General features: G+C 35.8%; 1 protein-coding gene across 9 annotated transcripts in view; it reads left to right on the forward strand.

The window, feature by feature from the left end:
• Positions 1 to 15,329, forward strand: part of CLHC1 (clathrin heavy chain linker domain containing 1) — a 171,469-nt gene that overhangs the window by 2,185 nt on the left and 153,955 nt on the right. For 7 of the 9 annotated variants that reach the window (XM_073791647.1, XM_073791648.1, XM_073791649.1 and 4 more), the window contains exons 2-6: positions 3,916 to 4,103; positions 6,865 to 6,995; positions 8,589 to 8,790; positions 8,906 to 9,018; positions 9,393 to 9,477. In XM_073791647.1, coding sequence (XP_073647748.1) covers positions 3,916 to 4,103; positions 6,865 to 6,995; positions 8,589 to 8,790; positions 8,906 to 9,018; positions 9,393 to 9,477 — 719 coding nt within the window. Of the gene's footprint in view, positions 1 to 5; positions 4,104 to 6,864; positions 6,996 to 8,588; positions 8,791 to 8,905; positions 9,019 to 9,392; positions 9,478 to 15,329 lie in introns of those variants that run through there. The other 2 variants (XM_073791652.1, XM_073791655.1) reach the window with 2 other exon arrangements.

A 15,329-nucleotide genomic window follows, 5' to 3' on the forward strand; every position in this document is an offset into this window, starting at 1 on the left:
TGCTTTAAGACAACAGATTTTTTATGTAGTAGAAATGGTCTATCTTGACACCTAATATTCCTGCCTTAGTAACACCACTGCTTGTTTGACTACATTCCATTTGTCAGTTTTGAGAAGTTCATCCAATTTGTCAGAAAGGGATGAATGGGGAAAATGCAGTGCTGGATTTATATTACTAGACAGTTAATGAGAGTTTCAGTTATTGTAGCTTAAGTGCAGGCTATCAGTTTTTGAGCAACAACCTAGCTGTGCCCTCTGATATCACTTTGACCTTCCATCTCAAATCATTATCTGATTTGTTAGGAATTGGGCTGTAAGCATGAACCTGGTAGTTCTTTGTTGTTTTGGGTTGGTTTGTGGTATAATTAAAATCTTGGTTTAGATTTGATCTAGCATATTAAATTGAGACTCCTTGTAGATTAGAGGTCTAGATAGGCATGGTAAACAAGGGGTTTAACTGCACTGAATGTTGGAAATATGGAGGTAAGAAAATGCTGTGGCTTTATGTAACATTTGATTTTGCTTTTCAAGGTTCTAGAAATACCTGCTTTTCCTTAACAACAATTGCAATATGGCTACCGATCCTCATTTTTTTATCTCACTTTTTTTTTTACCCACGTAAGATGCCCTGACAGTCAAATCAGTGAAGTCAGCACTCTTTCCTCCTTACCTAGAAGAAATTATTACTTATGTGAAGACTTCTGTAAACTATTGGTCTCTGAGTAAAACAGCCATAGGCAAAATAGGAACTCAGTGTTTTGTTTAAATTTTAAACATTACACACTGAGTCTTATTTCTCCTCTAAATAAAAATATAGTGCCTCACTCTAAGGAAAAGTGAACACAAAGTAGTGATATATACCTACAAGTGGAATTAAGAAAATTGATGCATATCCATAAAAGTATAAAATGGAAAAAATCTTTTCTTCCTTTTAAGTCATCTGGAAAATCTGTCTTTTGGAACTGGTACACTGGCAGATTAGCTTCATTTTATAAGTTGTTATGATCAATGAAATTGTTTTGGTGTTTTAGTCATTAAGGAATGTATTAGGTGAATATTTAAAGGTACTGAAGGTAGTGTATTGAATAGGTTTTATAAATATCAAGAATCATGCTGAGACTCTACTTGTGTGAAATCAGCAAAGGAAAGTTATCATAATTGGAACATACTTATCTTTGCATGTCTAAATGCTAACACTTGTCAGAAGTTTTCTTCCATGAAGAGCTCTCTGCTTTAAATTAGTATAGTTATAGTGACGTCATTTTGGAGGAGCTTTGGTAAATTTAATTCTTAGAGAAAAGACATGGGATTAAATAAAAGATAATTTCTGTATCTTTAGTCCTTTTCTCCCTACCCCCCAGGATTTCCATTTGGACTGTTTGTACATTGTACAGTTATAAATGGTACATTTGTACATTGTGAAGTATCCTATTCTTCAGTACTGAGAGGGGATCTGAAATAGAAATCATTTGGTACTTATAGAAACTTTTATTCTAGCTTCTCAATAAGATAATCTGCCTTTCCATTTTCATGTTATTCCAACACATTTGATTGTTAATAAACTATTAATGCCTGCCTTCTCTAATCTTCCTTCTCGGAAGGATCTGGTTGGGTAAAAGATGAAAGTGTCAGCTTGCATCTCTGAGTACTTAGAACCAGAGAACAAATACCAAATTCTGTTTAAAATCAAAGATAGAGGATTTGGCCTAGAGAACCATGCCTAAATCAAAGCAAGGAGGACCTGAGGCTGTGTAACAAGAGTTGAGGGTACGTTGCAGAGAGAGCCAAGGACTTAGTAAGCAAAGGACTTAGTAAGCAAAGAAAACCAAAGCTAGGAAGAGTGAGCTTCAACAGATAAGGGTGAATTATGGAGGTAATTGGACTCCAGAAAGTGACTGGCCTTTTGCATCCTGGTAAAGTGTTGTACAAATAGTGTATATTCGTGTGTAGGGGCTGAGGTGGAATGGATACCATTCCTCCTCTCCCTCAGATCCCTGTACCTGGTAAGGATGGCTCTGTTTTGGGGGGAGTTAATGGAAACCTTAATACCGGAGTCTGAAACTTGAATCCCTAGAGGCCAAGAAGGTCATATAAAAGAGTTAAGTGTACTGGCTTTAACAGAATAAGGAATCATGGGGATGGTGGTAAAATGAAAAAACAATCCAATCTAAAGCTCCAGCTGATTACTGCCATTAAGGAACGGGGGTTCCACATTGGTAGATTTTTCAGTTTTCAAGAGAACCTGAAAATTTGGGTTTGGGGTGAAATTTCCTAAATTTTAAAATATTTTGTAGACCAAGTAAAACTGTTCTACCTCTGGCATACAAGTTTCACTCCTTTACTTTAATGCATTTTCTGTGCATTCTTAAAGATTCTATGGGTGTTCTGAAATCTATTTCTTCTAGCAAAACCATATGGGAGCTGATCATGATGTTACTACAAGTCTGTTTTCTATCCATCAACATATCTGAGTTGTTTTGAATTGTTGCAGCACCTCATAGAGGCTTGTGGAATAGAGGATGGCCAGGAACCGTGGGGTATTTAATTTGGAAGACCACAGATTAATGACCTCTATTTTATTGAAAGTTGCTGGGTGGCAGTCCTTTGGGTGGTTAGGTAGTATGGTCATGTCAAAAAGATGACCAATATCTCCCATTCAGATATCCTTTCCTGGTGCTTGGCATTGAGCAATTATCTCCTTATACCATTTTTTTTTTTGGCCGCATGGCTTGCGGGATCTCAGTTCCTCTACCAGGGATTGAACCCAGATCATGGCAGTGAAAGCATCGAATCCTAACCACTAGACCACCAGGGAACTCCCCTCCTTATACAATTTCTTGATAGACCAGATGTCTACCTGGATAATTTTTTCTAGGTATTTTCTAGCTAACAGTGTGGTATACCAGAGACTAGAGATATAGTAAAGGTAGAAAGCCTAATTGTATCTTTCAGAGAAAACTGTGGATTGATCACATCTATTCTTTATATGCCTTGACACCTTCCAAAATCCTTGTGAGCAGAATTTGGCAACCATAAATTATTTTTAATTTTTTTTGTTTTTTAACTTCTTTAAAGTGCTCCTTAGTTATTATTGTTTCTTTGTGTGGGTAATGCCTACACAAGATTAACCAGGAAAAAGAAAAAAGAAAAGAAAAGTAAAAGAACCGATAAGAGTACACAGTGGAAAGTCTGGTCCTTCTCATCTTAGACCCTACTTCCCTTTCCTTCTCTGTAGGTTTCTGTTTTCTTCTATTAACAATCCAGAGATATTATGTAGGTTTCCTTCTCTGTAAGTTTCTGTTTTCCTTTCCTTCTCTGTAGGTTTCCATTCTCTTCCATTATCCTTCCAGAGATATTATGTACTTAAACACCATTGTAAACCATGAATGTAAGGTATGAAGGGTTTTCTCCAGTTGCACTTGACATCTTGGGATTAGAAATGCAGTTTGGAATTGAGAGTATTGATCAGCTAGTTGGAGCAGATGGGTTAGAAAAACAGGGAAGAGAAAGGAGTCCAGGATTTTAAGGTCTGAATGAAGTCCTTCAGAGACTAGACTTGGAGGTAATGAGGGACGATATGTAATGGTATTTAAGAGATCCAGAATTGAGATAATTAGATCTGGTATTGGTTTTATCTGACCTCATATAATGTATGTGTTAATTCCTAGTAGAGCAAAAAACATGGTTTTTTTTCTCTCTCTCATATTTAAGCTCACAGGATTGTAATGATTCACAAAGAGCATATATTCAGTAACAATTAACTGTCTTTAATAGTGGTATTTGCATATGAATGCAAGCTCAAATTTGTAAAATTTTAGATTTATAATTGCCCATCATGTTTCATTAAAAAAAATCTATAATCTGTATTTGCAAGTCTTTTGATCCATAGTCTTCTAGAAAAAAATCATATTTTAGGTAATAGAGTATGTCACTGCATACAAATCCATTCTTACTTCAATCAAAAAAGAATACGATGCCTTTATTGAGACAATAAAGAAAAGCCAGAGAACTGCATTTCATCTTCATGGAAAACTTAAAGTTTTGGCAGGAGAGCCCACAGCATTGGTATATCATAGGAAAAGAATAACTCAACTTAAAGCAAAGTAAGTATATTAGTAAGTAGCCCAAAAGTGATAATTGTTACTTTGTTATGTTAACTAGCCATTGTAACTATAACCAGTGGTTCTTACTCTTTTTCAATTTCAATTTTATTTTAAAGCCATGTTTTTATGTTACCCTTCTTATTGAAATTACTATATTTTTCCTTGAAAAATAATACTAATTCTGTTTGAGAATTTTATAATATCTCTTAGGATAATTGGAGGCACATTGTAGTATCATAAAATGAGGGATACAGATAATTGCTCCAGGTGATTTCTTGCATGGAAGGTTTAATAGTACAATTTCATGATTACCATCTGAAATAGAGCACTTAATGCTCTGATGCACAAAGATAAATAACCTACTGGGAGAGGATAAAATGCTCATTCTTGCTAAGTAGTCTCAGATTTTCAGTGTTCCATTTGGTAATTGATGGGTAAATTATTACAGATAACTTCAAGTCAACCTGGAAAATTATGTAAAATTTGACCTTCACTTCTGGTAATGTGGCTTGCTAGATGTTGGGATAGATCTTCCTATTGGGAAAATATGCTACATAAGATGGTAAAGAAATTTTTTTCCAAAAGTAACAGGAAGCTGACAGGGCAGTGACAGAAATATTAGGGCAAAATCATAACAGAAGACAAAAGATAGAGAAGCACTAAAACTTCTTTGACCCTGAAAGCATTTATTAAAACTAGTGACCATAAGCTTTAGTTTTTAGTCTGTGGCACAGGGGTACAAAAGACAGAGCCCAGGATCTATCTGCCCAAGGGGTGTAGTCTACTGGGAAATCCTCCCCATATAAAGCTGGGATGATAAAGGGCTACACCCTTGAAGAGTGAACAAGAGGTAAACTGCTCCACCTTTGAGGACTGCATGGAAAATTGCCTTCTGCTTAGCAGACTGCTAACAGATCCAGGGCTTATTTTGGGGGTGATGAAATGTTCTGGAACTAGAAATGGTAGTATTTGCACAGCTCTTTGAATATGCTAAAATTCACTGAATTGTATACTTTACAAGGGTGAATTTTAAGGTATACGAACTATATTTCCATAAAGCTATTATAAAAAAACCATGGAGGACAGAGTGAGAAAGTTATATTATTATGTCTAATCACAACTCAAAGAGAAGAGAATATGGGACAGAGACAATATTTGAAGAGAATATGGCTGAGAATTTTCTAGAACTGGTGAAAGATATCAATTCACAGATTCTGGAAGACCAAAGAATCCCATTGTAAGTAATAAGAAATACTCAACTAGATTTACTGTAGTGAAATTGTCAAAGATAAAGAGATCATAAAAGTAGCTGTGGATAGGAGCAATGACTGGATACCTTCTCATCCATGTTGTAGCATGTATTGGAGCTTAATTCCTTTTTATAGCTGAATAATATTCCATTGTTTGTATGTACCATATTTCATCTACTTATCAGTTGATGGGTACTTGAGTTTTTTCCACCTTTGGCTATTGTGACTTGTGCCACCATGAACATTCATGTACAAGTATCTGTCTGAGTCCCTGCTTTCAATTTTTTCGAAAGTCTGTTTACTTTTAACATGTCTTTCTTCCTAAAGCATAACTATTTGGATGAAAGCCAAGGATATTTTATTTCCACAGTCCCTCTTTCATAAATACTGCAAGCTCCTACTCTGAGCCATCTGTAGTTACCAAGAACTCTATATAGTAATCAGACTTAGGTAGCGGTTATCTACTGACAAACTTGTTTTTAATTTACCAAAACTCTTGTAACATTTATGTAGCTAACTGATTTTAATCTATTATTTCCTCCCTGGGCCAAAATATTGGTGATAAACTAGGAAGTAAATTTCAAATAATGCTTAAAAGAAGGTTTTATTTACTTCTTGGTCTTTAAAACCTCCATTTCTGGATGAACTCAGTTTTATCTCAAGATGCTATCATTCCTCTAGCTCTAGAATCAAAATTAATAGAGTAGGCTGAATAATGATCCCCAAAGAAATAGGTCCTAATCCTGGAAATGTTACTTTGTTTGGAAAAAGGATCTTTGCAGATATGATTACATTAAGGATCTTGAGCTAGGGAGATTATCTTGGATTACGCAGGTGGGTCCAAAATACCATCACAAGTGTCCTTATACAGAGAGGTAGAGGGAGCATTGACACAGACACAAGGGGAAAAAGCATCATTACCTCGGAGGCAGAGATTGAAGTGATGCAGCCACAGAAGGCCGGCAGCCCTTGGAAGCTGGAGGAGGCAAGGAATGGATGCTCCCCTAGAGCTTCTAGAGGAAGCACAATCCTAAAAACACAAATTTTGGCCCACTGATACTAATACTGGACTTCTGGCCTCCAGAACTGTGAAAGAATAGATTTCTGCTGTTTTAAGCCACCAAGTTTGTGGTGATTTGTTATAGCAGCAACAGGAAACTAATACAATTACTTAACAAAAATAATTTTTAAATTGCAAAGGTAATTTTCAACTAAAGGGAATAGACATAGTACTTTGTGGCTAGATTATTATGTTTAATACTTACAAATTTCCAATAAGGTTACAAATCATAGGCAGTATAAGATTTTATTGATGCTTTGAAAGAAAATTGTTCCTCACTTGTGAGGTTAGTTAACTTCCTAGGCATTCTTTTGTAAACTTCCGTCTACGTTCATAACGGTACAAAATGATAATTAGCCAGATTAAAGTAATAATTTAACCTGTTTTACTTTGAATTGTATGATTAAATAATTCGTTGAAAGAAACATAAAAAAGCCTTTCTGTTTTTCAGGATGAGGCTTATTGAAAATAATTCCTCAAAGATTCAATTGCAAATAGATGAAATGAAACAACTTAGGGCAGAGTATGACACAAAAGAACAATGTTGTATTTACTGCAAAGATCCTTCAAAACCTATTCCAGGTACAGTATTTTGTTTAAAATATTTGAGAGAAATTCCAACTGTTTCCAGTTACACAAATTAATATATATGTGTTACCATGTATATATCTTCCAAGTATATCGGGACTTTAGCCAGACTTTACAAACAGCTTTAGTCTGGCCTCTAGGTACATACAAGGGAATGAGAAAACTTAACAACCCTAAACGATTGAAAGAGTTCCAGTCTGGCTGGATTATATAAAGTATAGTACAGTGGCTCTTAAAGTGTGATTCCTACATCAACATCAGCATTACCTGGGAACCTGTTAGAAATGCAAATTTTTTTGTCCTGCTGCAGATTTACTCTGTCAGAAATTCCAGGGATGGGAGTCGGGGTCGGGTGGTGGAGCCCAGCAGTCAGTGTTTTAACAAGTTCTCCAGGTTATTCTGATGCATTTTATAGTTTGAGAACCCATGAAATATGTGAAAAAACTGTGGTACGTAAAGTTATGGTGAATATTGTTGATTCACATTGATGTCAGCATTCACTGATTCCTCATTTTCAGCCAAGCCACATTTTAAGAAATTGGAGTATATCCTGGAATTCCTCCAGAATATTGAGAGATTTGTATGATGAATGGATAGAGGAATTGCAAATATACATCCTGGAGTAAAGAAAGACTTTGAGAATAGATAACTGCATTCAAAACTTTTCAAAATTCCAACTAGTGTTTATCCAGAGGCAGAATCAATAAGTGGAAATTTTAGGAAGTCAGATTTGGTTTCAATGGAAGAAGCTATGTCTTGAGATAATGAGCTACCCCACACCAGAGGATTTTAACTGAGGTTGAATGATCATCCTATGATTGATTGAAGCAGGGACTAGATTCACTTTCAAGTATAAAATTATGACTAGCAGACTACAAATAAGATACATATGAATAAGTACAAAATAGCTGACAAATTGATTAAATGCTGAAGGGATACAGGGTGTAAGGGAATGACTGAAATTGATTAGGGTTAATCCAGGGGGGTTTCTTGAAGGGAATTTTGAGGTGTGCCTTTAAAGGCAACAATTGGTCTGAATGAGAATGAAAGTCATTTGAAGTGTGTGTGTATGTGGGGGGCAGTTATGAATAATGAATAGAGGGGACAATGACCGAGGGAGAAAGGACTGAAGATTTGGCAGGCATTTATAAACTTTGCATTGGAGAGAATAAACAGATTACCCTGGGGTTAGTTGTAGTAGACTAATGGAAAGTTTGGTTAGGGAAAAATCATTGAACAGGAATCCTGAATTATTAGGCAAAAGTTCTTGGTGTTACTGAATAAGATTGATATTTAGGGGTTTGCAAGATGTGGTGATGCGGTCCTGAAAATTTTTTTTCTTAAAATGCTAAGGTTTGGACCATCAGTCTTCACTAAGTCTTCATTGATGATTTGTTTAAAACTACCAGCCATTTAGAAATGTATGCTAATTCTGTTTATGTTCAATAATCTTCAAGTTCATGCTACAATTTCTTAATTATTTCTTAACATAGCCAACCATCTGACCTATTTTGCTAAGACTTGCTGTTTGAGCACAAGAGTCCCACACGTGGCTTGGCTTGTTTGATTTGTTCCCTTTTCCCTTAGGCATGACTCTCCAAGAATCTGTCAGTTTAGATGCTCTCACTAAATACTTGAAACATCTTGAAGATAAATCTGCAGAAATTGAGCAACTTATGTCAAAAAAATATTTACCAGCTCAGAGGAAGGCAGATTTAGATGAGGAAATGATTGTGGTATTAGAACGGCGAGATTTAGCTGAAAATCTGAACAATGAATTACAGTTCCGGTATGAAAGTTGAATATATACTTTTTACAGTTTGAAGCTTTTATTTGTGTTTATTTTAAGATTCCACTATTTGATTTTAGGTTCAGCATATTGTTAATGTTTTTTATCTTTATAGTCATCAAAGACTGCAGATTATTTCACAGGCACTTACTTTGTGGGTAAAATCTGATATGAGCAGATCATTTCAAGACTTCATGGAGCACATTGAGAAAAATAAAGATTTACACGGTAGAGGATCTATATTTATTAATTAACATGAATAATGGAAAACATTTTTTTTCTCCAGAAAGCTAAAGAATGGGGATTTTCCTAGGCTGAGTTTAAAGAAACTAAAAATGTACTTACTTCTGTTAGGTCTCTGTTACCCTGTGGGCTTCTTCCTTCAACAGCTGACAAATAATTGGTAAAGAGTAGACTTGGTTAGCCAAGGAGAGAATACCTGAAAATAAGGAAGAAAGGGATGGGGAAGCTACTCAGTTTAGGAAGAGGTTGGTGCTATTAGAAACTATAGCATTAAGTTGTTGGTATTAAACATTTATATGTTTGTTATTTTCTATTGATTGATAACCTTAAATATCCAGTGGTGCTTTCAATATTTACAGGTGAACAAGGCATTGTTGAGGAACTACTTGAAGATGACCCAGGCAAGGCAAAAGAAGCTGAAATTTTGCTATACTACGTTGAAAGGCAAATATTTAAAAAGCTTCTTGATTTTCCTTGTTAAGATATTATAGGATTTATTTAATATTTATTTAAAGATATTAAATGTTTCACATTTATGTTGCATCTTTTTGAGTTGTAGTCTCTAGGTTTTGTATTTTAAAATTCTACTCTAGTAGACAAATTAGAAAATAAGCTAGAATTTAAAAAAATAGATTCTTTGTGGAAAAAATACCAGATTGATGGTCTAGGAGATTTTTCAGAGGTTATAGGTGGATTGTAGTGTTAAGTTTTATTTATATTTTTATATTTTATATTTTTTATGACCTTGTGTCAGATTATCCTAGCCAATTTAGTCCTTTTTTTCTCATTATTTCCATCCTATGACATATTAGGAAGGCATATTTCCCCCTAATACTTATTAAATTATTATATATATTTTATAGTAGAGGGTTAGAGATCTAAGACTTTATTCTTTAAGAGGTTAATTCATACGCTATGAGGCCAGTATGTAGTGAATATATGTAATATTCCTAGTCTTCTATGTTAAATAGTTTTCAGCTGTTGATTTGCTTGTTGATATGGTACAAAAAAGGGGTAAAGATCATTTTGAGGAGCACCAAAGCCTGGATTATTTCCTTACACCTCTAAGTCTATCAGCTTCAGATACGAGAGAAAAACCCTGGTTGAGGTTAAAAGTTTTATGTAATTTGCTTAATGTTACTTTGGTGTTTTTCTCCTCTGCGGTTCCACATTCATTTGCAACACTCTTTAAATCCTGTTTGCCATAGTTTTTTTTTTTTTTTTTACATCTTTATTGGAGTATAATTGCTTTACAATGGTGTGTTAATTTCTGCTTTATAACAAAGTGAATCAGTTATACATATACATATGTTCCCATATCTCTTCCCTCTTGCGTCTCCCTCCCTCCCACCCTCCCTATCCCACCCCTCTAGGTGGTCACAAAGCACCGAGCTGATCTCCTTGTGCTGTGCGGCTGCTTTCCACTAGCTATGTGTTTTACGTTTGGTAGTGTATATATGTCCATGCCACTCTCTTGCTTTGTCACAGCTCACCCTTCCCCCTCCCCATACCCTCAAGTCCGTTCTCCAGTGGATCTGTGTCTTTATTCCTGTCTTACCCCTAGGTTCTTCATGACATTTTTTTCCCTTAAATTCCATATATATGTGTTAGCATGCGGTATTTGTCTTTCTCTTTCTGACTTACTTCACTCTGTATGACAGACTCTAGGTCCATCCATCTCAATACAAATAGCTCAATTTTGTTTCTTTTTATGGCTGAGTAATATTCCATTGTATATATGTGCCACATCTTCTTTATTCATTCATCCAATGATGGACACTTAGGTTGTTTCCATCTCCGGGCTCTTGTAAATAGAGCCGCAATGAACATTTTGGGACATGACTCTTTTTGAATTATGGTTTTCACAGGGTATATGCCCAGTAGTGGGACTGCTGGCTCATATGGTGGTTCTATTTGTAGTTTTTTAAGGAACCTCCATACTGTTCTCCATAGTGGCTGAACCAATTCACATTCCCACCAGCAGTGCAAGAGTGTTCGCTGCTTTTCTCCACACCCTCTCCAGCATTTATTGTTTCTAGATTTTTTGATGATGGCCATTCTGACTGGTGTGAGATGATACCTCATTGTAGTTTTTTTTTTTTTTTTAACATCTTTATTGGGGTATAATTGCTTTACAATGGTGTGTTAGTTTCTGCTTTATAACAAAGTGAATCAGTCATACATAAACATATGTTCCCATATGTCTTCCCGCTTGCGTCTCCCTCCCTCCCACCCTCCCTATCCCACCCCTCCAGGCTGTCACAAAGCACCGAGCCAATATCCCTGTGCCATGCGGCTGCTTCCCACTAGCTATCTACCTTACTACGTTTGTTAGTGTGTATATGCCCATGACTCTCTCTCGCCCTGTCACAGCTCACCCTTCCCCCTCCCCATAATCTCAAGTCCGTTCTCTAGGAGGTCTGCGTCTTTATTCCTGCTTTACCCCTAGGTTCTTCATGACATTTTTTTTTCTTAAATTCCATATATATGTGTTAGCATACGGTATTTGTCTTTTTCTTTCTGACTTACTTCACTCTGTATAACAGACTCTAGGTCTATCCACCTCATTACAAATAGCTCAATTTCGTTTCTTTTTATGGCTGAGTAATATTCCATTGTATATATGTGCCACATCTTCTTTATCCATTCATCCGATGATGGGCACTTAGGTTGTTTCCATCTCCGGGCTCTTGTAAATAGAGCCGCAATGAACATTTTGGTACATGACTCTTTTTGAATTTTGGTTTTCTCAGGGTATATGCCCAGTAGTGGGATTGCTGGGTCATATGGTGGTTCTATTTGTAGTTTTTTAAGGAACATCCATACTGTTCTCCATAGTGGCTGAACCAATTCACATTCCCACCAGCAGTGCAAGAGTGTTCGCTGCTTTTCTCCACACCCTCTCCAGCATTTATTGTTTCTAGATTTTTTGATGATGGCCATTCTGACTGGTGTGAGATGATACCTCATTGTAGTTTTGATTTGCATTTCTCTAGTGATTAATGATGTTGAGCATTCTTTCATGTGTTTGTTGGGAGTCTGTATATCTTATTTGGAAAACTGTCTATTTAGGTCTTCTGCCCATTTTTGGATTGGGTTGTTTGTTTTTTTGTTATTGAGCTGCATGAGCTGCTTGTAAATTTTGGAGATTAATCCTTTGTCAGTTGCTTCATTTGCAAATATTTTCTCCCATTCTGAGGGTTGTCTTTTGGTCTTGTTTATTGTTTCCTTTGCTGTGCAAAAGCTTTGAAGTTTCATTAGGTCCCATTTGTTTATTTTTGTTTTTATTTCCATTTCTCTGGGAGGTGGGTCAGAAAGGATCTTGCTGTGATTTATGTCATAGAGTGTTCTGCCTGTATATTCCTCTAATATTTTGATAGTTTCTGTCCTTACATTTAGGTCTTTAATCCATTTTGAGCTTATTTTTGTGTATGGTGTTAGGGAGTGATCTAATCTCATACTTTTACATGTACCTGTCCAGTTTTCCCAGGACCACTTATTGAAGAGGCTGTCTTTTCTCCACTATACATTCCTGCCTCCTTTATCAAAGATAAGGTGACCATATGTGCGTGGGTTTATCTCTGGGCCTTCTATGCTGTTCCATTGATCTATATTTCTGTTTTTGTGCCAGTACCATACTGTCTTGATTACTGTAGCTTTGTAGTATAGTCTGAAGTCAGAGAGCCTGATTCCCCCAGCTCTGTTTTTCGTTCTCAAGATTGCTTTGGCTATTCGGGGTCTTTTGTGTTTTCATACAAATTGTGAAATTTTTTGTCCTAACTCAGTGAAAAATGCCAGTGGTGGTTTGATATGGATTGCATTGAATCTGTAGATTGCTTTGGGTAATACAGTCATTTTCACAATGTTGATTCTTCCAATCCAAGAACATGGTATATCTCTCCATCTATTTGTATCATCTTTAATTTCTTTCATCAGTGTCTTATAATTTTCTGCATACAGGTCTTTTGTCTCCTTAGGTAGGTTTATTCCTAGATATTTTATTCTTTTTGTTGCAATGGTAAGTGGGAGTGTTTTCTTGATTTCACTTTCAGATTTTTCATCATTAGTGTATAGGAATGCCAGAGGTTTCTGTGCATTAATTTTGTATCCTGCTACTTTACCAAATTCATTGATTAGCTCTAGTAGTTTTCTGGTAGCATCTTTAGGATTCTCTATGTATAGTATCATGTCATCTGCAAACAGTGACAGCTTTATTTCTTTTCTGATTTGGATTCCTTTTATTTCCTTTTCTTCTCTGATTGCTGTGGCTAACAGTTCCAAAACTATGTTGAATAAGAGTGGTGAGAGTGGGCAACCTTGTCTTGTTCCTGATCTTAGTGGAAATGCTTTCAGTTTTTCACCATTGAGGATGATTTTGGCTGTGGGTTTGTCATATATGGCCTTTATTATGTTGCGGAAAGTTCCCTCTATGCCTACTTTCTGGAGGGTTTTTATCATAAATGGTGTTGAATTTTGTCAAAAGCTTTCTCTGCATCTATTGAGGTGATCATATGGTTTTTCTCCTTCAATTTGTTAATATGGTGTATCACGTTGATTGATTTGCATATATTGAAGAATCCTTGCATTCCTGGAATAAACCCCACTTGATCATGGTGTATGATCCTTTTAATGTGCTGTTGGATTCTTTTTGCTAGTATTTTGTTGAGGATTTTTGCATCTATGTTCATCAGTGATATTGGCCTGTAGTTTTCTTTCTTTGTCTGGTTTTGGTATCAGGGTGATGGTAGCCTCGTAGAATGAATTGGGGAGTGTTCCTCCCTCTGCTATATTTTGGAAGAGTTTGAGAAGGATAGGTGTTAGCTCTTCTCTAAATGTTTGATAGAATTCGCCTGTGAATCCATCTGGTCCTAGGCTTTTGCTTGTTGGAAGATTTTTAATCACAGTTTCAATTTCAGTGCTTGTGATTGGTCTGTTCATATTTTCTATTTCTTCCTGATTCAGTCTTGGCAGGTTGTGCATTGCTAAGAATTTGTCTATTTCTTCCAGGTTGTCCTATTATTGGCATAGAGTTGCTTGTAGTAATCTCTCATGATCTTTTGTATTTCTGCAGTGTCAGTTGTTACTTCTGCTTTTTCATTTCTAATTCTATTGATTTGAGTCTTCTCCCTTTTTTTCTGGATGAGTCTGGCTAATGGTTTATCAATTTTGTTTATCTTCTCAAAGAACCAGCTTTTAGTTTTATTGATCTTTGCTATCGTTCCCTTCATTTCTTTTTCATTTATTTCTGATCTGATTTTTATGATTTCTTTCCTTCTGCTAACTTTGGGTTTTTTTTGTTCTTCTTTCTCTAATTGCTTTAGGTGCAAGGTTAGGTTGTTTATTCGAGATGTTTCCTGTTTCTTCAGGTAGGATTGTATTGCTATAAACTTCCCTCTTAGAACTGCTTTTCCTGCATTCCATAGGTTTTGGGTCTTCGTGTTTCCATTGTCATTTGTTTCTAGGTATTTTTTGATTTCCTCTTTGATTTCTTCAGTGATCACTTCGTTATTAAGTAGTGTATTGTTTAGCCTCCATGTGTTTGTATTTTATACAGATCTTTTCCTGTAATTGATATCTAGTCTCATACCGTTGTGGTCGGAACAGATACTTGATACAATTTCAATTTTCTTAAATTTACCAAGGATTTATTTGTGACCCAAGATATGATCTATCCTGGAGAATGTTTCATGAGCACTTGAGGAAAATGTGTATTCTGTTGTTTTTGGATGGAATGTCCTATAAATATCAATTAAGTCCATTTTGTTTAATGTGTCATTTAAAGGTTGTGTTTCCTTATTTATTTTCATTTTGGATGATCTGTCCGTTGGTGAAAGTGGGGTGTTAAAGTCTTCCTACTATGAATATGTTACCGTCGATTTCCCCTTTTATGGCTGTTAGTATTTGCCTTATGTATTGAGGTGCTCCTATGTTGGGTGCATAAATATTTACAATTGTTATATCTTCTTCTTGGATCAATCCCTTGATCATTATGTAATGTCCGTCTTTGTCTCTTTTAATAGTCTTTATTTTAAAGTCTATTTTTTCTGATATGAGGATTGCTACTCCAGCTTTCTTTTGGTTTCCATTTGCATGGAATATCTTTTTCCATCCCCTTACTTTCAGTCTGTATGTGTCTCTAGGTGTGAAGTGGGTCTCTTTTAGACAGCATATAGATGTGTCTTGTTTTTGTATCCATTCAGCCAGTCTGTGTCTTTTAGTGGGAGCATTTAATCCATTTACATTTAAGGGAATTACCGATATGTATGTTCCTATTCCCATTTTCTTAATTGTTTTGG

Source organism: Tursiops truncatus, chromosome 14, assembly GCF_011762595.2.
Source record: "Tursiops truncatus isolate mTurTru1 chromosome 14, mTurTru1.mat.Y, whole genome shotgun sequence".
Classification (NCBI taxonomy): Eukaryota; Metazoa; Chordata; class Mammalia; order Artiodactyla; family Delphinidae; genus Tursiops; species Tursiops truncatus.